At 44.2% G+C, this 26,002-nt stretch overlaps 1 protein-coding gene across 3 annotated transcripts in view; it reads right to left on the bottom strand.

Annotated features, from left to right (window-relative positions):
• Positions 1-10,956: 10,956 nt before the first annotated feature.
• The window catches only part of ZNF287 (zinc finger protein 287), a 30,578-nt gene continuing 15,532 nt past the window's right edge, over positions 10,957-26,002 (bottom strand). For 2 of the 3 annotated variants that reach the window (XM_081110803.1, XM_081110804.1), the window contains exon 6: positions 10,957-11,809. In XM_081110803.1, coding sequence (XP_080966929.1) covers positions 11,790-11,809 — 20 coding nt within the window. In that variant the 3' untranslated portion in view covers positions 10,957-11,789. Of the gene's footprint in view, positions 11,810-20,661; positions 23,673-26,002 lie in introns of those variants that run through there. The other variant, XM_081110801.1, reaches the window with a different exon arrangement.

Below are 26,002 nucleotides of genomic sequence, written 5' to 3' on the forward strand. Positions count from 1 at the left end.
CATTTTCTCATGCCTGTGTAGGGTGAGGGAGAGGGATTGCTGGATTTTTATCATGTGGTCCCGAGACCTGCAACCTGCCTGCCCTTCCTGATAGATTTACAGTAGGTCTCTGTTAGGGACAGCATCTGCTCTGACTGGGGGAGGAAGAGAGCTGAAAACTGCTCCGGAGCGGGTGTGAGATGGGGTAGTGCCAGTGGGATTCACTAGATAGGGTAGTAGGGTCTCAGCCTGCTGAGATGGAGGAGCCTTAGGCTGGAGGCAGATAGGTCAAAAATAGTAAAGGAGGAGAAGGATTTGAGTCTCTGGGGCTTAAAGAAGGAAAAACCTAGGAGGGAGAGCAGCTAAGGACAGAGTAAATGGTTAATGCAGAAAAGAGGGGGGGCCGTCGGCAGGGAAAGCAGACCAGAAGTTTTGTTGGTTTTTACTTATCTAAACTATGCTGGAAGGACAGTAAGTTTTTCTCTGCCCCGTTTTGTTCTCTTTAACCCTCCCAATGCTAAATTAGACTAATACAGTGTACTTAAAATTGCACAAGGAAGGAAGCACCTGTTCTTGGTAATCTAAGAAATACTGGCTGTTTACTTTATAGTAATCATTAAAGGATTGAGGTTTCTAGGAATAAGGAATTACTGAGTAGAAGGTCTGAGGCATGTTTATGCATTTTTAAAGGACATAGAAAGAAGGTTTAAAAGCTTTATAAAGATTGTATATATGATAAGAAGGAGAAGAGAAATGTTGAAAGGAAATTAATCAAATGGTACAGGCCAGTAAGCCAGAGAGAGTCAATAAATTACTTAAGGGGGACTGATAAAAGAAACCCAATAGTTACTATTTTTTTTTGTTCATTTTTTTAATTATTATTATTAGTTAAGGTATTACAAATGTGTCCTCATCCCCCCCATTAACCCCCAACCTCCCCTCCGCCCCCGCCCCGCACACTCACGATCCCATCCCCCTGTTGTCCATGTCCATTGGTTTGGCTTATATACATATATACAAGTCCTTCGGTTGCTCTCTTCCCCTTCCCCCCACCCTCCCCTACTTTCCTTCTGGGGATTGATAGCCTGATCGCTGTTTCTCAGTCTTTGGGTCTGTCCCTTTTCATCAGTCTATGTTGTTCTCTATAATCCACAAATGAGTGAGAACATGTGGTATTTATCTTTCTCTGGCTGGCTTATTTCACTTAGCATAATGCTCTCCATTTCCATCCACGCTATTGCAAAAGGCAAGAGTTCTGTTTTTATTTTTACTGCAGCATAGTATTCCATTGTGTAGATGTACCACAGTTTTCTAATCCACTCATCTGCTGATGGGCTCTTAGGCTGTTTCCAAATCTTCTGGAGAGTCCATAAAAAGGACTGGCAAGGAAAATCAGAAGATCTTACGGCAGGTCAGTGGCTTTTTCTCCTTATGCAATTCCTCCGAAATTTGCCAATGCTGAATAAGTCATGGCAATACATTTCTTTGCATAAATTCAATAAGACCGGTTTCCAATAGTGGTTTTATTGACCGGAAACTTTGACTGGAATATCATGTTTTAAAGAGACCTGTCTAGACTCTGAAGACTTGAAGCCAATAAGAGTACCACGGGAAAAGCCTGGTATCTTGCTTGGTAGCCCTGAAAATAGCTGGCGCTGGAGCGTCAGGCCCATGCCCTACCATCACTGGCGGTTGGTCAGAGTAGAAGGGGAGCACGGAACACCCACGCACTCTGGGCCGCGACGAGTAGAAGGGCTGCTGAGATGGGCCTTGAAGCAAGGACAATGGGCAGCAGATACTGCAGGCAGGCCTGATGGCAGATAGATGGCTTGGCTTCCTGGCCCTATGGGGCACATTAAGATTCAATCATGAAATTCCAGCAAAGGTAGTCAGTTACCATTCTTGTTGTGTTTATGCAAACAATCAGGCCAAATTAAATACAGTAAATAAATTAGTATTTTAATAAACGGAGGGATAATTTTAAGGAGAAAAACTCTATTTCAATGGAGGTTATTAAGACTGAAATGTTTTCTTTCCCTCCCACCAGATCATTTGTTACAGTTTGTCTCCGTCAGGTCACAAGACCACCTCCTTCTGTGCCCAGGCCTCATCGTCCCTCTGACAGACAGCAAGGATCTCTTGGCTCTGAGAGAAACTTCTGACCCTCCTCAGCATGAAGCAGCTATAGAAGAAATACAATGCCCATTTTCCCTGAAAGAATTCAGAGCCAGGATCTTTGAGGTAATATAGTAGGCAGTTAGACAGACATGAGCAGAGCAAGGACGATGGGCCAACTAGCACTGACTCCCCTGAAGCAAGAGGGAACTAGGCTGCAGACGAAGCAGCCCGGGAGGCTGCCCTAAAACCAGTGGGGCCTTTACAGATTCTAGTGACTTTTCCAGACCCTGAACTACTCATCTCACCAGTTTACTCAAGTTATTTCAGGCTTTGCAGTCTACCCAGAAAGCAGACCAGAAGCATGTCCGAGATGATCTGCCTGTATCCAGTTCATCCCTTCCAACCTGGTGACTCTGTTTGGGTGAAGAAATTTGCCACCCAAGGACTGACTCCTACCTGGAAAGGACCACTCCCACAGCAGTCAATGTCGACAGGATCCTGATGTGGCTTCATCACACCTGGCTTAAGACAGCCCAGGCAAAATAGAGAGTCCAGGACTCAGTGGACCCTCATTTCTGGCCCTTATCTTATAAACAGGCCCACTGACTTTATTCAGCAAAGAATTAAATCTATCAAGCTTATAGTCCTCAGGGGTCCCTCCCCAACAATGACCCAAAAGAGTCAATTTGACTCATGTACATAAAACCAGTGGGGAATGTGCTGGGCTGCATATCTGGCACTTTGGCCAGACGGACCATGCTGTGCTGTCTGTTCCTAAAACACATAGATAGGAAGGTACTGACATCAGGCCAGGCCTTGAGATATGGTCTAATGGCCCCTTCCCAGCATGCAGGCCTTCTTTCTCAGAAGGCCTGGAAGTCTCATTCCAAATTTGGGAGACAAATGACTGGAAAAATTATAAATAAAGAGAGTTTCCTCCATATTGGGGGCCCAGAATTTGAAAGACACATTTTTCTCTGGGCCTCCACAGAATTTAATAATAAAATGTAACTCCTGTAGTCGGCGCTGAAGTTCAGCCTCTGCTTCGGCAGGGTGCTGTGACTGTAGTCAGCTGGCCAGCTTAATACAGGCTCTTAAATTTAAATTCTGAGTCGGTGGTCTATCTCGCTGAGTGAACCCATAACAACACACACAGCAAATGTACCGAATGTATCTCTGTGTCTGGTCCAAGCCACTTTCATCGCTCCCTGGGAGGCCGCACCCACCTCCACACTGGTCTCCCCTCTTCACTCCTGCCCCACCCTCACCCTCATAATCCATTCTCCTCACAGCAACTGGAGTATCTTCCAAAAGTAAAACCAGGTCACCCCACTCCCCGCTTAACTCCCACCCCAACCAGCAGTTTCCTCAGGTGCTTAGAATAAAATGCACCCTCCACACACAGCCCTGCACAGCCCGGAGGGGCTTCCCATCACCCCACCTTGGTCTCTCCTTGCACCCCTATTACACCCTAGACCAGTGGTTCTCAACCTTGGCTGCGCATTAGAATCATCTGGGAATCTTTTTAAAATCCTGATTTCTGGGGCTCCTCCTCCGGAAATTCTGTTTCTTTGTTATGGGGTGGGGCCACAACATTAGTAACAAAGAAACAGAATTTCTGGAGCATGAGGCCCAGGAATCAGCATTTTAAAAAGACTCCCAGGTGATTCTAATGTGTAGCCAAGCTTGAGAACCACTGCTGTAAAGTATAGTGATTAATCACAGAAACAATATGTAATTATATATGTGTTTTCCAATGGTCTTAGGCGACCCCTGTGAAAGGGTCGTTCGACCTCCCAAAGGGGTGGTGACCCATAGGTTGAGAACCGCTGGCTTAGGAGATGCTGCAGATGCTGGTCACACCCAGAGCAGATGCAAGCAAACGCTCTGTTAAGGCTTTTCACGCCATTCTATTGAAAATTCAGGCCCCCACTGGCTTGTTTGCAAGGAACTGGCCTTCTAAATGATTTGGTGCTGATTCCCTGAGGTTTTTGTGAGAAATCTAATTTTTTGATCCCTTGCCTAACCCAGGCAATGTTTGTGAGCACCTGGTGAGTTTATGGTGAACTATAGGGTGAACTATAGGGGAGCAGACCCCTAGGAAGGGTGGTTTGCAGGGAATGGGCTGTCCTGGAGAAAACGAAGACTTCCTTGTGGAAACCAGAAGTCTGCTGCACACCAGAGGTGCTACGGTCCAGCAAAGCATCAGGAGGCCAACAGTTCGCTCCATCTCGAGAAACCCAACAGCTGTTCTGACTTCGTAGGAAAGATAATTCTCAGAATCCAGGTTTTCTGGCTGTAGCTGGCGGGATTCCTTCAGATTCCCTGAGACCTTGGGACCAGTGTCAGGGTTCGGGCTGCAGTCCCTGACCATGAGCTCCAGGCTTGTGTTAGCTTCCAGTGTAAAGTGCAGTTGACCCTTGAACAAGACGGGGTGACCCACACAGTTCAAACCTGTGTTGTTCAGGGTCAACTGTATAGTTTCCTGATTTACTGGGAATATGCAAGGTTCCTGAACCTTAACTAAAATTGGTTACATGAATCTTTTTTTTTTAAATTTGAAGGCCACTTGATTGAAATAAAATACCAGGTCAGAAATAATAACACTCAATTTGAAATCCTGCTGAGAAAAGGGAATAGAGACTGTAATGGGGTGACCCGCGGAGACGACCACCAGGGACTCAGATCAAAATTTAGGAGCCTTTATTAAGCTGGCCAGCGACTACAGTCACAGCACCCTGCCGAAGCAGAGGCTGAACGTCAGCGCCGACTACGTGTTTGGGAGCAAAATGAAACAAGTGAACTTGTGTGTATTCGTTTCTGAAGATCACTACAACAGCCCACCTCCAGCTTGGTGATTCGGAGCAGCAGACATTTCAGCCCCGACAGGTCTGGAGGCCAGAAGTACAAAATCAGTTTTACGGGGACCAGCGCAAGGCCGGGGGCCTCATCATCATGCTCCCTCCAGAGGCCCAAGGGAAAATCCATTCCTTGCGTCCTGTGGCTCCTGGTGGCTGTTGTCACCGCGCGGCTTGTGACTGCATCCCTTCAGTATCTGCCTCCGTAGTCACACCTTCTTCTCTTCTGCCTTCCTCTCATAAGGCATTTGTGATTGCATGCAAAGCCATCCAAACAGTCCAGGGTAATCTCCCCGTTTCACCAGCCTTAATGGTTCACACTGGACAAACCCCCATTTGCCATATAGAGTAACACTCACAGGGCTCAGGGATTAGGAGGTGGATATTTCTGGGGGCCATTATTTAGTCCACCACACTGAGTATCCAGTTGGTGTTAAAACAGACAGGGATTTCCCCAAGTTACATTAACTTGACTGTAAGGTATACTCTGAGGATAGAAAATTAAAATTAATAAAACCCCTTAAACTTCTCAATAATATGTATTGTTTGTGGTAGTGTTACAGTTGTTCTGTGACTTATGTAAAGCAAATCTGTACTAATATTGGTATAACTGAGAATTTGGGTTTTCAACATGGGCCATTAGAAATAAAAATCTAAGACTGTTGAGTTAAAAGTAAAGATCTTGTTGTCCTGGATTGGAATGGAAATGTCACTTTGAACTCTCACTCTGTTTGGCAAAGGCCTAGGAACTATTTACAAGGTCTGAACACCCCTCGCACCTGGATTGTGGCCTCAGACATAGTTTCCATTAAAAGGAGCCAGGGGCTCTGTGAAGAAAGGGTTAACTCCAGGTCTGGAGCGCGAAGTGTGTCTATGAGCCTGGTACACCTTATTTCAGGAAACAAAGAGGTGTCACAGATAACCAACTATGTCAAGGGTTCAGGAACCAACTGAAAAAGACTTCCACAGGTCACAGATGGGGCAATTGTGCATTCATAAGCATAATAGCAATTAATTTCAAACACATTACATAGTTTAAGTGCATGAACTCATATGACACTTAAAAAGCAAGCAAGCTTGAGTGTCTAATCCATTCATTGCTGCCATTCCTTCCCGATTCCTTTGCACACCCTGCTTTTTTGTTGAGATGAGCATCCTGTATTCCCTGAGTCTGGTGGCACAAATGCCCAGTCGCGTGACCTTAAATGGCACTGCAAAGTTGTAGCTTTGAGTAACTGCTGCTCTGCCACTGCGCACTCTTTAAAATCTGTCATTAAAGAGCGATGTTGGCACAAAAGGGGCTAATCCTTAGACCATTTAGCTGTAAGCAGATCATTGGTCAGCAGCAGCGTCTGAGCCAAGGTTGTACATGTGAACGACACCTGTGCAAATCCTCTTAACCTGACTTAAAGCTGCCTTCCTCATGTTGTAAATTATTAAGCATTAACTTGCAGCCAGGTCATCTTATTTCTAGTTTTGTTATTTACAAAATTGTTTGGGTTTTTTTTTTTTTTTTTGCAAAAACTCAAACTTGTAGTTTATGCCATTACAGCTGCTAATTTATGTACTTGTTAAAGGCGTTTGCTGTGTATTATAGTAATAAAAAATCATTTTGTTAGAAAAAAGCAAGCAAGCTAAATAAACAAAAACCTCATTGGCCACTTATGGAGTATCCGAGGGAACAAAATTATTAGTTTGAAAGTTGTTAAATAAAGGAATAAATCATTCATTTATCACTTTCCCATACAAACTGTATCCCAGGGTAGCCCAATAGTTGAGGGGAAGTTTAGAAATAATTCTATTTATAAACAAACAAGGAATTACAGATTTAGCATATTACTGTTTGCAACCCTTAATGAATTAATAGATTTAGGTATTGGTCATCAATAATTGCTTAAATCACCGGAAGAGAAATCCAGACATTATATGCCTTTTGACACAAACCTCCTATGAAGTATTTTTTCCCAAAAAATTGAATTTGAAAGGGATCAAGCTTCTTGTGGATCAGTTTATAGGAAACACATGAGGCAGAAGAACATGTGAAATATCACCCAGTTAACCAGCAAAGTGCGGGCTGTGAGAAACGTCACAGCACAAGAAACATAGTTTCTCCAAGAAATGTGTTGAAAGAAATGAAAGAGAGCCCTAACTGGTTTGGCTCAGTGGATAGAGCATCGGCCTGCGGACTGAAGGGTCCCAGGTTCGATTCCAGTCAAGGGTATATACCTTGGTTGTGGGCACATCCCCAGTAGGGGGCGTGCAGGAGGCAGCTGATTGAGGTTTCTCTCTCTTTGATGTTTCTCATTCTCTATCCCTCTTCCTTCCACTCTGTAAAAAAAATCAATAAAATATATTTTTTTAAAAAAGAAAGAAATGAAAGAGCAACGTTAGAGGAACCCACACATTGCAAAAGAGACAAGTGGCACATCAATTAACTTCAAAGTGTGCAACTTTCCTGGCTCCTGGCTCAAATAAACTCTAAAAAATGCAAAATAAATAAATAAATAAATAAATATCAAACCAAGCAGGGAAATGTAAACATTCAATTAAAAAATTCAATAAAGATGTTACTATGTTTAAAAAGAGTCTCCACCTTTAGAAATGTATACTGAATGTTTACAGATAAAATAACATGACCCTGAGATTTGCTTCAAAACAGCGGGCGCGTGTTGGGGGAAGTGTGCGGGGTGGTATCTATGTTGGACGAAGTGTGCGGGGCGGTGTGTTGGAGGGAGTGTGCGGGGCAGCCGCGTGTTGGGGGAGGTATGTGGGGCGGTATGTATGCTGGAGGAGGTGTGCGGGGCGGGCGCGTGTGGGGGGAAGTGTGCGGGGCGGGCGCGTGTGGGAGGGAGTGTGCGGGGCGGGCGCGTGTGGGGAGAAGTGTGCGGGGCGGGCGCGTGTGGGGAGAAGTGTGCGGGGCGGTGTGTTGGAGGGAGTGTGCGGGGCGGGCGCGTGTGGGAGGGAGTGTGCGGGGCGGGCGCGTGTGGGGAGAAGTGTGCGGGGCGGTGTGTTGGAGGGAGTGTGCGGGGCGGGCGCGTGTGGGAGGGAGTGTGCGGGGCGGGCGCGTGTGGGGAGAAGTGTGCGGGGCGGTGTGTTGGAGGAGGTGTGCGGGGCGGGCGCGTGTGGGGAGAAGTGTGCGGGGCGGGCGCGTGTGGGGAGAAGTGTGTGTGGGGGGGCGCGTGTGGGAGGGAGTATGCGGGGCGGGCGCGTGTGGGGGGAAGTGTGCGGGGGGGGGGCGCGTGTGGGGGGAAGTGTACGGGGCGGGCGCGTGTGGGGGGAAGTGTGCGGGGGGGGGCGCGTGTGGGGGGGAGTGTGCGGGGGGGGGGCGCGTGTGGGGGGAAGTGTACGGGGCGGGCGCGTGTGGGGGGAAGTGTGCGGGGCGGGAGCGTGTGGGGGGAAGTGTGCGGGGCGGGAGCGTGTGGGGAGAAGTGTGCGGGGCGGTGTGTTGGAGGAGGTGTGCGGGGCGGGCGCGTGTGGGGAGAAGTGTGCGGGGCGGGCGCGTGTGGGGAGAAGTGTGCGGGGCGGGCGCGTGTGGGGAGAAGTGTGTGTGGGGGGGCGCGTGTGGGAGGGAGTATGCGGGGCGGGCGCGTGTGGGGGGAAGTGTGCGGGGGGGGGCGCGTGTGGGGGGAAGTGTGCGGGGCGGGCGCGTGTGGGGGGAAGTGTGCGGGGGGGGGCGCGTGTTGGGGGAAGTGTGCGGGGCGGTATGTACGCTGGAGGAAGTGTGCGGGGGGGGGGCGCGTGTGGGGGGAAGTGTGCGGGGCGGTATGTACGCTGGAGGAAGTGTGCGGGGGGGGGGGGGCGCGTGTGGGGGGAAGTGTGCGGGGCGGGGCGTGGCAGAGCCGAGGCTGTGGAAGCGGCGCAGCAGGAACTGAGGCTTCCTCTTTGACCAACGCAGAGGCGCCGCAACCTTCCCGGAGGGCGATGATGACGCTGCGATAAGGGCCCACGCGGTCCCTTGAGAAACCCCGGGGACAGTTGCCTTCACCCCGGAAAGCTCAGCGGCGCCCAGACGTGGGGGCGGGGGCTGCAGCCGCCCTGCCCGGAGCGCGGGCTCCCCCTGGCCTCTGGGCTGCAGAGCTGCGGTTCCGAAGGCTCCGGGGCCCCCTCAGGAAGGTGGCTTCTGCACCGAAGAGCTTTGGGCAGGAGCTGCAAGTCCCCCTCCCTGCAGGCCAGGTGCTGGGCCCTCGCCGCTGCCGCTGCTTCCCAGGCCCGCCTCGGCGGACTGCGGCCCCCCCCCCCCCCGCGCCACGTGGGCGGACTGGCAGCCCCTCCGGGGCAGGAGCGGAGCATCGCTGAGAGTGGGGGTGACAGTTTCACAGTTAAGAGTGAAGAGGCCCTAGCTGGTTTGGCTCAGTGGATAGAGCGTGGGCCTGCGGACTACGGGGTCCCAGGTTCGATTCCTGGCTGTGGCTCCATCCCCAGTAGAGGGCGAGCAGGAGGCAGCTGATCAATGATTCTCAAAAAAAAAAAAAAAAAAAAAAAAAGTGAAAAGAGGATTCACTCGGGCTACCCTCCTGCGCGCTTGAAAGAGCAAGCGACGAAGTTAGGGGGCGGGAGAGATGTGCCGATTTGACCACCGTGTTAGGAACAAAGTGTAACTTGAATCCACGTTGCCTTTCAAGACTGGAAAATGAGTGCATGAACACCGGCGACTCCAGAAGGGGAAACCTCTCCTGGCCGCGCTCAGGTCGCCCCCGCCAGTGTAACCCGCTCCAGTGTAACCCGTTCGCCACCTGCCGGCCTCCGCTCCCAGGGCCGGTGGAGGGAGGGCGCACCGCTCTCGGCTCCCAGAGGGCGCACGGCTCGCGCTGAGTTCCTGCCGCAGCGTTGGCCGCCGGCTTCCTGCACAACCTCCACCGTCCTTCCCGTCTTAACCGGATTTCTGTGTCCTTCACGGACATGCACCAAAGATCCCGTCCTGGCCGCGGGGCTCAGCGGGGTGGAGCATTTCACCAAAGGGTCGTGGGTGGTTCCCGGCCAGGGCATATACCCAGGTTTCGGGTTCCTTGTCCCCTCCGGGAAGGCAGCCGTTTGATGTTTCTCTCTCTAAAATCAATAAAAACATATCCTCGGATAAGGATTTAAAAAAAAAAAAAAAAAAAAAAGACCCTGCCCTAGCCGGTTTGGCTCAGTGGGCCTGTCCACTGAAGGGTCCCGGTTCGATTCCGGTCAACAGCACATGTCACGGTTTCGGGCTCCATTCCCTGTAGGGGGCGTGCAGGAGGCAGCTGATCAATGATTCTCTCTCATCATTGATGTTTCTATTTCTCTCTCCCTCTCCCTTCCTCTCTGAAATCAATAAAAATTTTTAAAATATATTAATTGACTTATTTTGGGACACTGTCACTCCCCTCACCTCCCCCCTAGTACATTGCGTACCGCTCAGGAGTTTTCTCGTGTTTCATGCGCCGTCTGTTACGGACCTTAGATGTCCACACACTGTCCTGTCCACTGTGGGGCGTGGCTACAGTGCTTTGGCAGGTTTAAGCCTCGCACTAATGAAAGGACAGGGGCCTCTCACTGCCACGTGCAAGTCCCAGCTGGGGGGCAGGGCCCTCTCAGCACAATCATAGCCAACAGCTATGATTGTAAGCTTGAACCTATGGTCCAAACGCGTGGCCCCACCTGCCTTGTGATAGAGTTCGGGTGCATGTAGTTGGGTAGGGTTAAGACTCACGAGAATGCTGTAAACAACGTGATCACGCCCCTACTTTGCCTCGTGGCATCTGCTATAAAATAAAGACACGGCTTGTGGGCACTGGCGTCTCCTCTTCAGGGAGCAGTGTCCCACTGAGACCCAGCTATTATTCTCTTTCTGTCTTTCCTTACTCCCCCACCCCCACCACACACACACACACACACACACACACACACACACACACACACTCAGAGACACAGTTGGCCGTGCTGGCGCCACACAGTCCACATCGAATGAAGCGATCTCATTGGTGGAAACCGTGCAGGTCAATCTACAAAAAACTACATAATTGCACGAACCCATAAAGCATTGCAGTTACATTGTATTTTGGTCATTCAAATAGTCTTCGTCTTCAAGTTCCTGGCGCTTTTAGAAATTCCCTCTCTCAGAAAAAGGAAGGAAACCAACGAAACTGATACACTTCCGGAAGTATTTAATGATAATTTATCAGATATTCCTAGTGAGATCGAAGATGTGGATGACTGTTTTGACGATTCTGGAGACGATTCTACTTGTTCTACTGACAGTGAAATTATTAGACCTGTAAGGAAGCGCAAGGTGGCGGCGCTTTTAAGTGATTCCGACACTGATGAAGCCACTGATAATTGCTGGTCTGAAAGTGACACACCACCACGCTTACAAACGTTTGAAGGTCATGCTGGGGTCATTACATTTCCGTCTCAGTGTGACACTGTACCCTCTGTGACCAATCTCTTTTTTGGTGATGAATTGTTTGAGATGTTGTGCAAAGAGCTGTCCAACTATCACGATCAAACCGCAATGAAATGAAAACACCATCTAGAACACTAAAGTGGTCTCCGGCTACACAGAAGGACATCAAGAAATTCCTTGGCCTAATTATTCTGATGGGCCAAACAAGAAAAGATAGCTTGAAAGACTATTGGTCAACAGATCCTTTGATATGTACCCCTATATTTCCACAATGAGTCGCCATAGATTTGAGCAAATATGGACATTCTGGCATTTCAATGATAACGCCAAAATGGACAGTCGCTCGGGGAGACTTTTCAAGATCCAACCTGTGCTGGATTATTTCCTGCATAAATTTCGAACAATATACAAACCAAAGCAACAGTTGTCTTTGGACGAGGGAATGATTCCATGGAGAGGACGTTTCAAATTTTGCACGTACAACCTAGCAAAAATAGCAAAATACAGTTTACTTGTTCGGATGGTGTGCGAGAGTGACACCGGCTATATCTGCAATATGGAGATATACATTGCTGAAGGAAGGAAATTGCAAGAAACTATTCTTTCAGTCCTTGGACCCTATCTTGGCATATGGCACCATATTTACCAGGATAATTATTACAATGCTACATCTACTGCTGAATTGCTGCTACAGAACAAAACTAGAGTCTGTGGGACTATTAGGGAGAGTAGAGGTTTACCGCCAAATTTGGAAATGAAAACATCAAGAATGAAGAAAGGTGACATAATATTTTCCAGAAAAGGCAATATTCTTCTCCTAGCATGGAAAGACAAGCGGGTTGTCGGAATGATATCAATGACCCATGACACTTCTGTCTCGACAACAGGAAAAGAAAAAAAAAAAAAAGAAAAACGGGAGAGAATATTGTAAAGCCTACCTGCATCAAGGAATGCAATGCCCACATGAAAGGCATTGACCGTGCGGATCAATTCCTTTCGTGTTGTTCCATTCTAAGGAAAACGATGAAATGGACAAACAAAGCAGTGCTGTGCCTTATAAACTGAGGACTTTTCAATTCATTTAGAGTGCACAACGTCCTCAATCCACAGGCAAAAATGAAGTATAAACAGTTTCTGTATCGGTGGTGAGACTGGATAACGGATGACAATAATGAAGGCTCTCCGGAACCAGAGACAAATCTGTCCAGCCCTTCCCCTGGGGGTCCAAGGAGATCACCTCGTAAAGATCCACCCAAAAGGTTGTCAGGTGATATGAAGCAGCATGAACCTACGTGTATTCCAGCGAGTGAAAAGAAAAAATTTCCTACGAGAGCCTGCAGAGTTTGTGCCCCCCATGGAAAAATAAGCGAATCTAGATACTTATGTAAATTTTGTTTGGTCCCTCTTCACAGAGGAAAATGTTTTACGCAGTACCATACGTTAAAAAAGTACTAGGAACTTTGTTTGTCTTTGTAAATAAAAATGTTATAATTATTGAAAAACAACACCTGAAGTGCATTATGATCTGTAGTTATGATTTAAAAAACGTGCAGTTTGCCCAAAAACGTGTGGTCCCTGGCGTATGTCTTAGAGATTTCTACGCGGTACGCAATGTGTTAGGAGTGTTGTTGCTTTTACTGGCCTGCTGTTCAGCGTAGCCAGCCCCCACCCATTGTGTGCAGGCAGAGGAGGCTCACTTGTGTTACGGGTTAATAGCAAATATTTTAGGCTTTGTCGTCTTTTTATGGTTCACAACTTTGCCCTTATAGCAGGAAAGCAGCCATAGACAATACATACATGAATGAATGTGGCTGTGTTCCAATAAAACTAACAAATTTGAATATCATGTGTCAGGAAATATTCTTTTAATTTTTTCAATCATATAAACCTAATGTATTATACTCCAGTGTAAAATCTGATGCTCAGAATGAATATAGAGTATTCCTGTTGTAGCTGTGAAGGTACAGTGTAAGGAGATTACTTCTCAACCTCTGAGGATGCCTCTGATTTGGCATGACCTAACATTTCTTCAGGAAAACATCTCTGTATGCTTGACACAGGTAACTTCACTGTGCCTCCTATCTTCTTGCTCATAAGCTACAGGGTTCCCTGAATTCTCAGAGGGGTAAGTCTACACTAGAAAGGGCTCCTTTGGGAGAGGCAATCTATCATGGGCCCTGAGCATCCCTACATGTTCCTCCTGCTGGGTGTGCCAACAACTGCTCTTTACCGGGGCCATTTCTCAGGCGCGTGTTTACAGCAAGGAAATACACAGGCAGTGTCTCCTGAACAAAGTGCCTGCTTGCTTTCCATGCACTGTCAAGGCAGTGGTCCCCCCAGCGCAGTGTCGCCTTCCTGTAATGCGGTCCTGTGCTGGAATCCAGCTAGGCCTACCTGTTACCGTCTTGTGGGGAGCTCGGGTGGGGGTGGGGCAGGCCAGGGCAATCAGCTTAAATGTGAAGTCCAGCTACGGCTTTTGTCATGAGTAATGACTTTTTCTTTTCTTTTTTTTTTTTTTTTTTGTCTAATACCCAGGAGTCTCAGGTCTCCTGTCAGCACCCATATTATCTTTTCAGTGGGGCAAAACCCCAAACCCTTTACAGTTTGGGACAGATACATAAAATAATTTTTCTGAGAGCACAAATTTTTTTTATTATATTGTTAAACCTCACCCAAAGATATATTTTCCATTGATCCTTAAAGTGGAAGGGGGAGAAAAAGAAAGGGATGGAGAGAGAGAGGGAAACATCAATGTGAGGCTCACATTGATTGGTTGCCTCCTGCACTTGCCCTGACAGGGGCTGGAGATCGAACCTGCAACCCAGGTACATGCCCTTGGCCAGAATCCAACTTGCAACCCTTTGGTACATGGGGTGATGCTGTAACCCCTGAGCAATGCTGTCCAGGGCAGAGTAAGTACAATCTTGATTACTTTGCAAATGTTCCTGAAGAGAGGCATCAAACACTTATTGAGGGCACTGTGCTTGGTATGAGACAAAGAAATGAATGAGTCTCTCCCTTATAGTTAGCCTAATTGCTCTGTCTCACATTCCAATTTAACTCATTAGCACGTCTTACAGACCCTACCTTCAGAATATATCCAGCGTTGGGTCACTTCTCAACCACCAGTTTCTCTAAACTAGTGGTTCTCAACCTTGGCTGCACATTAGAATCACCTGGGAATCTTTTTAAAATCCTGATTTCTGGGCCACATCCTCCGGAAATTCTGTTTCTTTGTTACTAATGTTGTGGCCTCACCCCATATCAAAGAAAGAATTTCCGGAGGATGAGGCCCAGAAATCAGGATTTTAAAAAGATTCCCAGGTAGTTCTAATGTGCAGCCAAGGTTGAGAACCTTGCAGTCTAAACCACTGAGATTGCTTCCTAACTTGTTTCCTTGCTTCTGCCCTTGAACCACTTTAGAGCATTAGAGTCACCTGGGGAGTTGAAGAAGCACTGATATCGAGGACCCAACCCAAATGAAATAATTCAGGGCCCCGGCATTGGTACTTTTAAAAGCTCCCCGGGACATTCTAATGTGCAGCTGAGAGTGAGACCCACTGCTGCTGACAATGAGAAGATACGAAGGGTTTTAAGCAAACCATGACATGGTCCAATGCACTACTCAACCTATACAGCTGTATGTGGTGTTAGTCTCAGGTTATTTTGGCAAAAACGTGCATTGAAAAGGGTAAGATCAGGGGCAGGGTGAACACTTACCTGGCTACAAAATAATCTAATCAAGGGCTAACTAAAAGCTAGAAAAGAAGTCTGGTCAGAGTGGCTCAGTTGGCTGGGCGTTGTCCTGTGCACTGAAAGGTTGTCAGTTCAATTCCTTTCTAGGGCACATACCTGGGTTGTGGATTCCATCCCCAGTTGGGGAATGTATAGAAGGCAACTGGTTGATGTTTCTCTCTCACATCGATGTTTTTTGCGTGCTCTCTCCCCAGTCCTCTCTAAGCATGTCCTCCAGTGAGGATTAAAAGCCAGAAGTGAAGTAGTGGCAGTGGGGATAGAGAAGGAACTGGAACATATGGGAAGTGAAACCAATAGGACTAAAATAACTATTGGTGGAGAGAGTGGCTTCTGGCCTCCCTCTCAGTTACGGTAAATTAAAAAAGAGGTTTGGGCCTGACCGGTTTGGCTCAGTGGATAGAGCGTCGGCCTGTGGACTCAAGGGTCCTGGATTCGATTCCGGCCAAGGGCATGTACCTTGGTTGCGGGCACATACCCAGTAGGGAGTGTGTAGGAGGCAGCTGATCGATGTTTCTAACTCTCTATCCCTCTCCCTTCCTCTCTGTAAAAAATCAATAATATATATATTTTTTAAAAAAGGAGGTTTGGGAGTGAAACAATTCAGTTTTAGATTAAACCACTTAAGGTACTTACGAGATAGTTCCAGGTGATCATTAACTATGGTTCTGAAACTTGGGGAAGAGCTGGTTGGAAGAACAAAATTGAAGGTAGTGCTTCCTTTGTGGCGCTGTTCACATTTAAAGATTTGAATATAAGAAACTATGGGAGGGGTGGCAAACTTTAAATGATCTAATTTCATAAAAATGTATTTTATAAATTATAGATGCATACTTTTTGTGCTCTGAATTTTCATTTAACATTTCAGTTAGAACTCAACTAAGTGCTGGAGCAATGGGTTCCAACCCTTATTCTGTTATGGGATATGTATATGTATATGTATATGTATATGTATATGTATATGTATATATGTATATGTCCTCAGGCACTTCAGAATCACTTTCCTCACCCACACAGAGTATGGGGAAGCATGAGACTTTGTTGGAAGTTTGTAAGGAGGACATTCCAAGAAAAGGGAAGTGTGCAGAAGGCCATCCACTGTGTTTATTGGAATTCTGACTTAGGGGAGTACTGAAGGTGGTGCCCCTAATTCAGTGATGGTGAACCTATGACACGCGTGTCAGAGGTGACACGCGAACTCATTTTTTTGGTTGATTTTTCTTTGTTAAATGGCATTTAAATATATAAAATAAATATCAAAAATATAAATCTTTGTTTTACTATGGTCGCAAATATCAAAAAATTTCTATGTGACACGGCACCAGAGTTAAGGTTTTTCAAAATGCTGACACGCCGAGCTCAAAAGGTTCGCCATCACTGCCCTAATTATTCCTTGACCTTTCCAAACAAGTCTGTGCACATGCAGACTGGTGTTTACTGGAATCCTTAATCTTTGAGAGTCCTTGCTTAAAGGGCACTACAAACACATGTCCTCCCAACATTACTTACCCTACTGACTTGTATCTAAAAGATAAACTTTATCTCAAACTGCTGCTACACTAAAAGCCTAACGAGGCAATTGAGGCTGCCTGGTTCCTTTAGCCAGGTATTCCCTTAGCCCTCTCTTTCACAGCAAATGTGTTGGAGTAATTCATTCATCTGTTGCTCAGGGCCTGCTGGTCAGAGGACTCAATGCTGCTTATAAGCTTACACACATATCTATAGTAATAAAAGCATAATATAATTAGACTGGACAGCCGAATGACCTTCTGGATTTCATTCCAGATGAAGCTGTGGCGGCAGGGGCCAAGGCAGAGGTGGTTAGGGGCGATCAGGAAGGCAGGCGAGCAGTTAGGGATGATCAGGCAGGCAGGTGAGCAATTAGGGGTGATCAGGCAGAGGGGTTAGGAGTGATCAGGCAAGCAGGTGAGTGGTTAGGGGTGATCAGGCAGGCAAGTAGTTAGGGGCTATCAGTCAGGCAGGCGAGTGGTTAGGGGTGATCAGGCAGGCAGGCAGAGGGGTTAGGGGGAATCAGGCAGGCAGGCAGGCAGGCCAGCAGTTAGGAGCCAGCAGACCCAGATTGCAAGAGGGATGTCCAACTGCCAGTTTAGGCTTGATCCTACCCGGAATCAGGCCTAAATGGGCAGTCAGACATGCCCCGAGGGGGATTGTGAGAGGGTGCAAGCTGGGCTGAGGGACCCCCCCCCCATGCACAAATTTTGTGCACTGAGCCTCTAGTTTATACATATTACTACAGTGCACATGCTTGGCATTTTTAATGGCTCTAGTGGTCTAAGGGGCTCTATCTTATAGTGAAAGATAGAGCCATGAGAATATCAGAAAGAGGACTAAGTACATTTGTAGGCACATATGCAAGTGCACTGGTATCATACGATACAGTCAAATAATAAAATTGAATAGCCTTAAAGTTTTAAAGATTAAGTAAAAAGTTTAGCCAAAAAACCCTAGTATGTAGATTTGCATAAAACATATCCTCAGAATTCACATTTAGATCAGAAACATGCCTTAAGGAATGATGGGAAAAAAGTGTAATTAGCTTTTAACAGTTAATTATCAAAATATGTTAACAGTTAAAACACAACAGGTGTCATATATTTAGTTGCTCTTAGTTGCTTTTTGTTTAACCTGCTTGCCAGATTAAATGACAACCCTCCTTCCTCTGTAAACTTTTCTAATGGCCTCTGCACAGATCTCTTGTAGTGAAGTTTTCTGTTTTCTAGTACACATAACACTTCTATTCTCTGCAATTTAGTTGTACAATGCTTAGTTGTTTGCTCCTAGTTTGTCCCAGATACCTAATTATCTCAGTACGTAATTAGGTATTAGACAAGTAGCGTTATACTTATGAAAACTAAGCCAAACCCCAGTAGCAATGGGCATGCCTATCACCCAGATCGTGATTTCTAAACAGATGTCTATTAAAAAGAGCCAGGGATTCCTGGAGAAATGGTCATATCTGGGGCACTGAAAGTGCAAGGTGAACCTGAGATATCTTCTGTCAGAAGGCAATTAAGTACCCAAAGATGGGAGAGGGAATGTCAAAGGACCAACATAAGAGCTACCTGAAGGATTCAAATTGGCCAAATTTGGGATAATTTAAGCATCAGAAAAAATGATCACAATTTATCATAATACATTGAATCATTTGTCATCACTGTCAACTCCTTAATATGACAATTTGTAATTAAAGGAAAAGAATTGAGCATGACCCTGCCTCAAGTATAGTCCAGCTGATGAAAGGTCATTCTTACAGAATGTCAGTCAATAAATGTAGAAATAAGAGAAAATCACCATTTTGCAAATCTTGATGAAATAATTGATTCAGGCAAGAATCATCATTATTGGATACCAAAACCACCAGGTGAAAGTTTGTGGCTACACAGGCTATCCATAATCTGACAGGGTCTCAGCCCACAGATGAACTGCAACAGAAAAAGATACCTTTACATTGGGAAGATAAGGTGATTACAATTGAGTGATCAAATTTTGCATCACTGATAGTGAGGCAACCAGATATTAATAAGACTTCTGATACAATATGACAAACATCTGTGAAGTATTAATGTTAAAAATGTTTAGTCTAAATACATCAAGCCTTGGCCCTAATTGCTAACTTACAGAAACTACAGCAACAAGATAAGCAAACCACAGATCTGTTGATTTGATAAACAATCTGGTTGTAAATAACAGTTAAATCCTGAATGTGAGATTCTACAACTGACCTGATCCATTAAGAAAAAGTCCTGGAAAAAAACCAAAGTTGGGAGACTGTTTTAGATAGATGAAGCAAACATTACAATAAAATATAGTGTGTGAAATTTGACTGAACAAGAAAAATTTAAACATGGATTAAGCATTAGGTATTAGGAAATTACTATTCATTTCTTGAGATATGCAATACTATTGTGATTATGTAAAAAGAAAAAGACTGTCCTTATTTTTGAGATGCATTCATAGAGGTGAAATGTCATATCTTCAAATTTCACCTCAAAGTTATTTTCAAATTGTTCAGAAAAATATAGCAAAATGTGAATTTTTAAATCTAAGTGGCAGATGTAATTTATTCTTTAACTTTCAGTATATTTGAACATTTTCATAACAAAAAGTTGTGGAAAATAAAAAACTGGTATTATATTTAGACCAGACAATTGTAAAAGTGGGGAAAATACACAAAGATTTAGGATTCTCCACTATTATTATTCTATTATTTTATAAGGGCATCAATTGTTTCAGTGTATCAATGGAAGACCTTTATAAATGCATTATTTATGCAAGACACATAAAAGTAGGAAATACAAATTAATGCAAAGAAAGATGCTATGGACTATAATACTCCACACATTTGTTCCAGGAGAAAAATGGTGTGTAAGGTATAAAGTGGCAGTATAAAATTGCATGTGAAGTACAATGGTTATTTTTAATCTAATCACTGGCATAAGCATAATTTGAGTATTATACAACCTGGAGATAATCTATAATTTGTGAAAGGCAATTCCATAACATCAGGTTAATGAATGACAGGCAGGAAAAAGCAACAACTTCTTGAAGAAAACACTCAACAAGAAAGCCTTGAAGACGTCTTTCCTTCTGCACTTGTTTGTAGGATGTATATATAGTCATGTCCAAATGAAGTCACGTGGGTCAACACATGTTTAAATTGATATTTATGGTGCCAGAATTTATATGTTTTTCCTCATCTAGCTCAGAAAAACTTCCTGTGGAAATATGTCTCATGCTCTCTTAGGACATATTAACAATCCCCATTAATATCTTGGGATTCTGTTTCTTCATTTTTAAGTAGTTCTTAATTAACCAATCAATGACCAGTATTTGTCGTCTTTCATGTATGCACAAAAAATTCTACCAATTTCACTCCATCAGTTAGGTCTACCTTATTACTCACCTACTTATTCATTCAACTAACAGATATTGACCACCTGCTATATGCAAGGCACTGAAGAAACAAGAGCAAAATGAAATCTCAGCTTTCACAATATGGTCTTATATTCTGACAGTGGAATGCTGTGGATATTAAATGCAATAATATTTTACCTATTGCTATTTGCATTTCTGCCAGCTTTTTTTTTATATTGTTTAGGGCTCTGACTCAGTTATTATTGTTTAATGATTACTGCATCAATGATAGCTTTGCTGAAACCGGTTTGGCTCAGTGGATAGAGCGTCGGCCTGCGGACCGAAAGGTCCCGGGTTTGATTCTGGTCAAGGGCATGTACCTCGGTTGTGGGCACATCCCCAGTGGGAGATGTGCTGGAGGCAGCTGATCGATGTTTCTCTCTCATCGATGTTTCTAACTGTCTATCTCTCTCCCTTCCTCTCTGTAAAAAATCAATAAAATATATTTTAAAAAAAAATGATAGCTTCTGCATCAATGCTTTTTTTTTCAATGAACGTTCCCCCTGAATTTGAAGAGTATACTTATCTATATCTATATGAAGGAAAATGAATTCTAATTATTCCTTTAAAGTCAATAATTTCATTTTTACTTTCTTCTTACAAACAACAGGATGAATTTTGTTTTTTATTAATCAGTTTTTTCCTAAGGTAAACCAAGTTAAGTAACAGTTTATGTTAAGTTACCTGTATGTTCGCTTTCCTCACTGTTGTCTTCCACCTTGATTTTTTTCCTTTCAGCACTGAACTCATATCCATTTTCCATTACTGGATTTTCCTCACATTACATTTTATTACTTCCTTGCTTTTGGATATGTGGTCAACTTTGGCAACCCATTTTAGCTTTCTTATGCTCACCCTATGAAGTACTAGTTAAGCTCATGTTCTTACTTTAATCTTTCATCAGTTTAGAAAGCTTTTGGTTGCTTCATTTAGCAGTGAATTGCAGCAAAGTACTGCAGGAAGCCCTGAAAGGATCCAATTTAAGAAGTTTGGGCCCTGAGCACAGTAGGCACTCAAAAAACATGTATTTCAAGGAAAGAAATGGACTTTCTACAGTAAAACATCACGGAGTACCCTTAAGTTATAAAACTAAGAGGCAGGTAAAAAAAAAAAATGGAACAGTATTTTTATTTTTTTTTTCTACAGGATGACAGATGTCAAAACTTTAGTGAAACTACGGCTGTTTTAAAGATTATTTTAAGCTTGGGTTTTTAATTTTTGTCTGTTTAATGAAATTGAATTTGTACATGTCTAAGGGTTATATACACATTAGTTTCTCTACCCTATCATCTTTCACTAAGGTTCTCTTCCTTTAATATTTAAGTATTTAAGGAAAGTATAAACAGTGGTCACATAGAAATCTTTACGATACTTTCAAATTTCTCCCCCAAACATGGCAGTTATGGCATAATAGGAAAAGGGAAGTAAAAGGGGGAGAGGGACCTTTTACATATTTAAGGCTTCAAAGCTGGGAAGAACTAAAAGCCTACTAAAACAGCCTTTCTATCATCCCAGGACTACTCTCTTCTGTGAAATCTCTGCTTGATGGAAGCTTTCACAACTTACATTCACAAGGCCTCATTAAAAAGTACTTGAAATACAGTAAGAGTTGGTGAGTTACAGATTTTGAATACTCTTACTTTCACAGGGTTTCTTTCTGGAATAAATCAAGTAAAGGTTAAGAAGTAAAGGAATGCCTGGCTGGTATGGCTCAGTGGTTGAGCATCAACCTGTGAACCAGGTCACTGTTGGATTCCTGATGAGGGAACATGCCTGGGTTTTGGGCTGGATCCCCAGTAAGGGGGCATGCAAGAGGCAGCTGATCAATGAAGTTTCTCTCTCATTGATGTTTCTATCTCTATCCCTCTTCCTCCTTCTCTCTCTAAAAAAATTAACTAAAAAAGAAGTGAAGTTTTCGTCTCAAATTTCACATTAAATTTAAATAGATTATATCCACATTACCAATTGATACTTCTGCTCAGTGGTATCTAACATATATTGCACTTCTTTTGAATGTGTTAACACAGAGAGAGCGTACAAAGTGAAATTTAAATAATTAAGTTGTAACACCTAAAGTCTTCATATCCATTAATTACGATGTTTGGCACCTGTATGAACACGCTGATGCTGAATAAGGTTTGTACTCTGAGTGAAGGTTTTACCACATATACGGCATGCATAGGGCTTCTCTCCTGTGTGAATTCTCTGGTGTTGAATAAGGCATGTTCTCTGGCTAAAATCTTTATCACATTCATTACATTTATAAGGTCTTTCTCCAGTATGAGTTCTATGATGTTGATTAAGTGATGAGGAATAAATAAAAGCTTTCCCACATACATTACATTTATAGGGTTTCTCTCCAGTATGAATTCTTTGATGTTGAGTAAGGTTTGCACCCTGTCTATATGCTTTCCCACATATGTTGCATTTAAAGGGTTTTTCTCCATTATGAATCCTATGGTGTTGAGTAAGGTGTACACTCTGGCTGAATGCTTTCCCACACACAGTGCATTTATATGGTTTCTCTCCAGTATGTGTTCTATGATGTTGAGTAAGGTTTGCACTCTGGCTGAAGGCTTTCCCACATATTTTACATATATAGGCTTTCTCTCCAGTGTGAGTAGTTTGATGTTGAATAAGAGTTGAGGAATGAGCAAAGGCTTTTCCACATTCATTACATTTATAACACTTCTCTCCAGAATGAATTCTTTGATGTCGAATAAGGTAAGTACTCTGACTAAATACTTTCCAACACTCATTGCATTTATACGGTTTCTTTCCAGTATGTATTTTTTGATGTTGAAGAAGGTGTGTACTCTGACTGAAAGTTTTCCCACATTCGTTGCATATATAAGGTTTTTCTCCAGTATGAACTCTCTGATGATTAATCAGTGATGAACTGTGGCTGAAGGTTTTGCCGCACTCCAAGCATTTATATGGTTTCTCTCCAGTATGTGTCCTTTGATGTATAGTAAGGTGTGCACGCTGACTAAAGTCTTTCCCACAGTCATCACACTTATATGGTTTCTCTCCAGTATGAATTCTCTGATGTATAGTAAGGTGTGCTCGCTGGCTGAAGGCTTTACCACACTGGTGGCATTCATATGGTTTTTCTCCAGTATGCATTCTCTGATGTGCAATAAGGGATGAGAGGTGCCTAAACTCTTTTCCACATTCTTCACATTCATAAGATTTCTCTTTGGTATGGGTGCTTTGGTGTTTCACATAGGATGGGTATTTCCTAAACTTTTTCCCACACACATTACATTTATAAGGCTTTTCTCCAGGATAAAATTTCCTGTGTACAATACCATATGAGATATGATTGAAGGTTGCCATGTTTTCGTCATATGTATATGTCTTATTATCTGAATGGGTATCAAACTGTATAATTAGGTTTGAATGTTTTTCAAAATGATTTCCATATATATCATATTTACTAAGGTACTCTCCTGTAGGGTCATCTTCTTGTGAAAAAACTGACTTCAAACAGAAATTCCTTTCATTAGTGGGAATTTTCATGAAGGTATCTGGTGTTTGCCTCTCTAATCTGTCACCATAGTCATAAGGTTCTTCCAATTTGATGGTCTGGGTTCCATCTGTTGTGTACCCAGGAATATTTTTAACTGGATTACAATCTTGGGCTTCTGTTTCCCATCCTGAAATAAAAAGAATATAAAAAGGAAACTGCCAAAATAGAAGCAATATAATGAATGTGAATAAAATGCTTAAAAAACTATGGCTTGGACAACCTCATAACCTGGTTCTTAACGCTTGGGAAAGGAGAATAAAAGGGCAGGAAAACAGAAGACTAAACTGCAAATGGAGAGGCTCCTCACTATTTAACATGGGCACAAAGTAAATAAAATAGGTTAGGTCAGGTGACAGCTAAGAGAAGTGAATATAGTGGATAATACTCTGTAGGATAACTTGGGATGGCTTTAATTGTGTAATTATAACTAGAGGCCCAGTACACAGGATTTGTGGGGTTGTGGCCTGTGGGGATCTGCCCACTGTGGGAGTGACCCTCATCCTGGTCAGCCGAACAGATGTGGACCCACTGGACCCGCCCTCTGAGCAGCTGTTCCCGCTGCGCCTGCCTTGGCTGGCCTGGGGGCAGCTCCTGTGTTGAGTGTCTACCCCCTGGTGGTCAGTGCGTTTCATAGTGACCAGTCATTCTGCCGTTCGGTCAATTTGCATATTATTTTATAGGTTTTATTTTATAGGATTATCTAATTTATATAATGGGTTCATAAAGTAAACATGCTATCATAACTCCTTCCAATCTACTCTGCATAATCCTACATATTATCAAAGCAATTTCATGGTGCTTTTCATACTTAAATATGTCTACTAACTCTCCTATAGCCTTAAACAACAGCTCTCAAAAGTACAGTTCCCAGCCCTGGCCGGGTAGCTCAGTTGGGTGGAGCATTGTCCCAATACTCCGGGGTTGTGGGTTTGATCCCTGATCAGGGTACATACAAGAGTTAATCAATGAAAGCATGAATGGATCCCAAAGCAAACTGATGTCTGTCTCTAAAATCAGTAAGTAATAACAACAACAAAAAACTTAAAAAAAAAAAAAAAGTACAGCTCCTAGGCTGGAGGCTAAGCATCACTATCACCTGGGAATATGTTAAATTATTAAACTCCACCCAGACATACTGAATGAGAGACTTTGGAAGTGAGGCTGAACCATCTGTTTTTTTAGCAGCCCACCAGGTTGTTTTGATGCACATAAAGTTTGAGGATCAGTGGCATAAAGGATAGAAGTTAAAGAGAGAGAAAAAAGTTCAAAATACCCCCAACTTGGCATGTATTCCCAAAATACTCAAACCTTTTCTATTCTACCACACGTCATATTCAGTTTAACTTAAAGTTCAAAGTTATACACATAACTTAAAATACTTCCTCATAATCTTCTATAGATGCTATGCTAATTACAGACTCTAAGCCTTCTCTTATGATACCTACTCTATCTATTAAAAAAGCTCATTTAAAAAAAAACCAAGATGGCAGCATAGGTAAACACCGGAAATTGCTGCCTCCCACAACAAATTCAAAAATACAACTAAAAGACAAAACGGACATCATCCAGAACCACAGGAAGGCTGGCTGAGTGGAAATTCTACAACTAGAAGGAAAGAGAAAAGCACACTGAGATTCAGAGGAGGTGTGGAAGTGCAGAGGTACAGAGGCGCACGCAGCAAGGGCTGGCAACTGAGGATGTGGCTGTCTTTTTGAATCGGGAGGGAGTCACAAGCCCCCGACTGCTCTGAACACCAGTTCTGTGTGAGTCTTTGGGGAACCGGACTCATACAGGGAGAAACTGGACTGTCTGGCAGCGGGCAGAACTCAGAACTCGAGGGCGGCTTTCTCTCAAAGGTGCTTGCAGTGATTACCAGGACACTGAGATGCGGGGCCGCATAGGGCAGGGCTGAGGATCAACCATAGCTGCTTGCTCTGCCCTGCTGATTCCCTGAGACCCCACCCCACCCAAGCTGTGGTAGAGGCTTTTGCATATGAATGCCCTGGCCCTTTGCAATCTGAAAATTACCTAACAAACTGCAGCTGGGCCAGACAGACCCAGAACTTCCAAGAGAAGGCCCAAGGCCCCACAGCAGCTTGCATTGCTTCACAGCTGGACCTCATTTGGGCACCTCCAAACCCCCAACAAGGAAGACCTCTTCATAGCTCCTGCTGGATAGCCTCAGGCAGAGGCTAAATTACCACCTCCTTAGAGATCCAAGAGCCAGTGTACCCAGTGGTCAGAGTGGGACCATCCAATTACAACTCCTCAGATCCATAAGGGACACACTCAGGGGGCAGGCTCAGTGAGCACCAAAGCCCCACTGAAGCAAGTCTTGCCCCATAAGGGTGTCTTCGGCACAGAAGTTCTCTCACCATAGACACAGCTGATTCTCACAGCCAATTGGCCTGGAGGTCAATTCCTCCCAGTGATACCTACAACAATCAAGGCTTAACT

The sequence above is a fragment of the Myotis nattereri genome (assembly GCF_964212035.1).
Source record: "Myotis nattereri genome assembly, chromosome: 16".
NCBI classification, from domain to species: domain Eukaryota; kingdom Metazoa; phylum Chordata; class Mammalia; order Chiroptera; family Vespertilionidae; genus Myotis; species Myotis nattereri.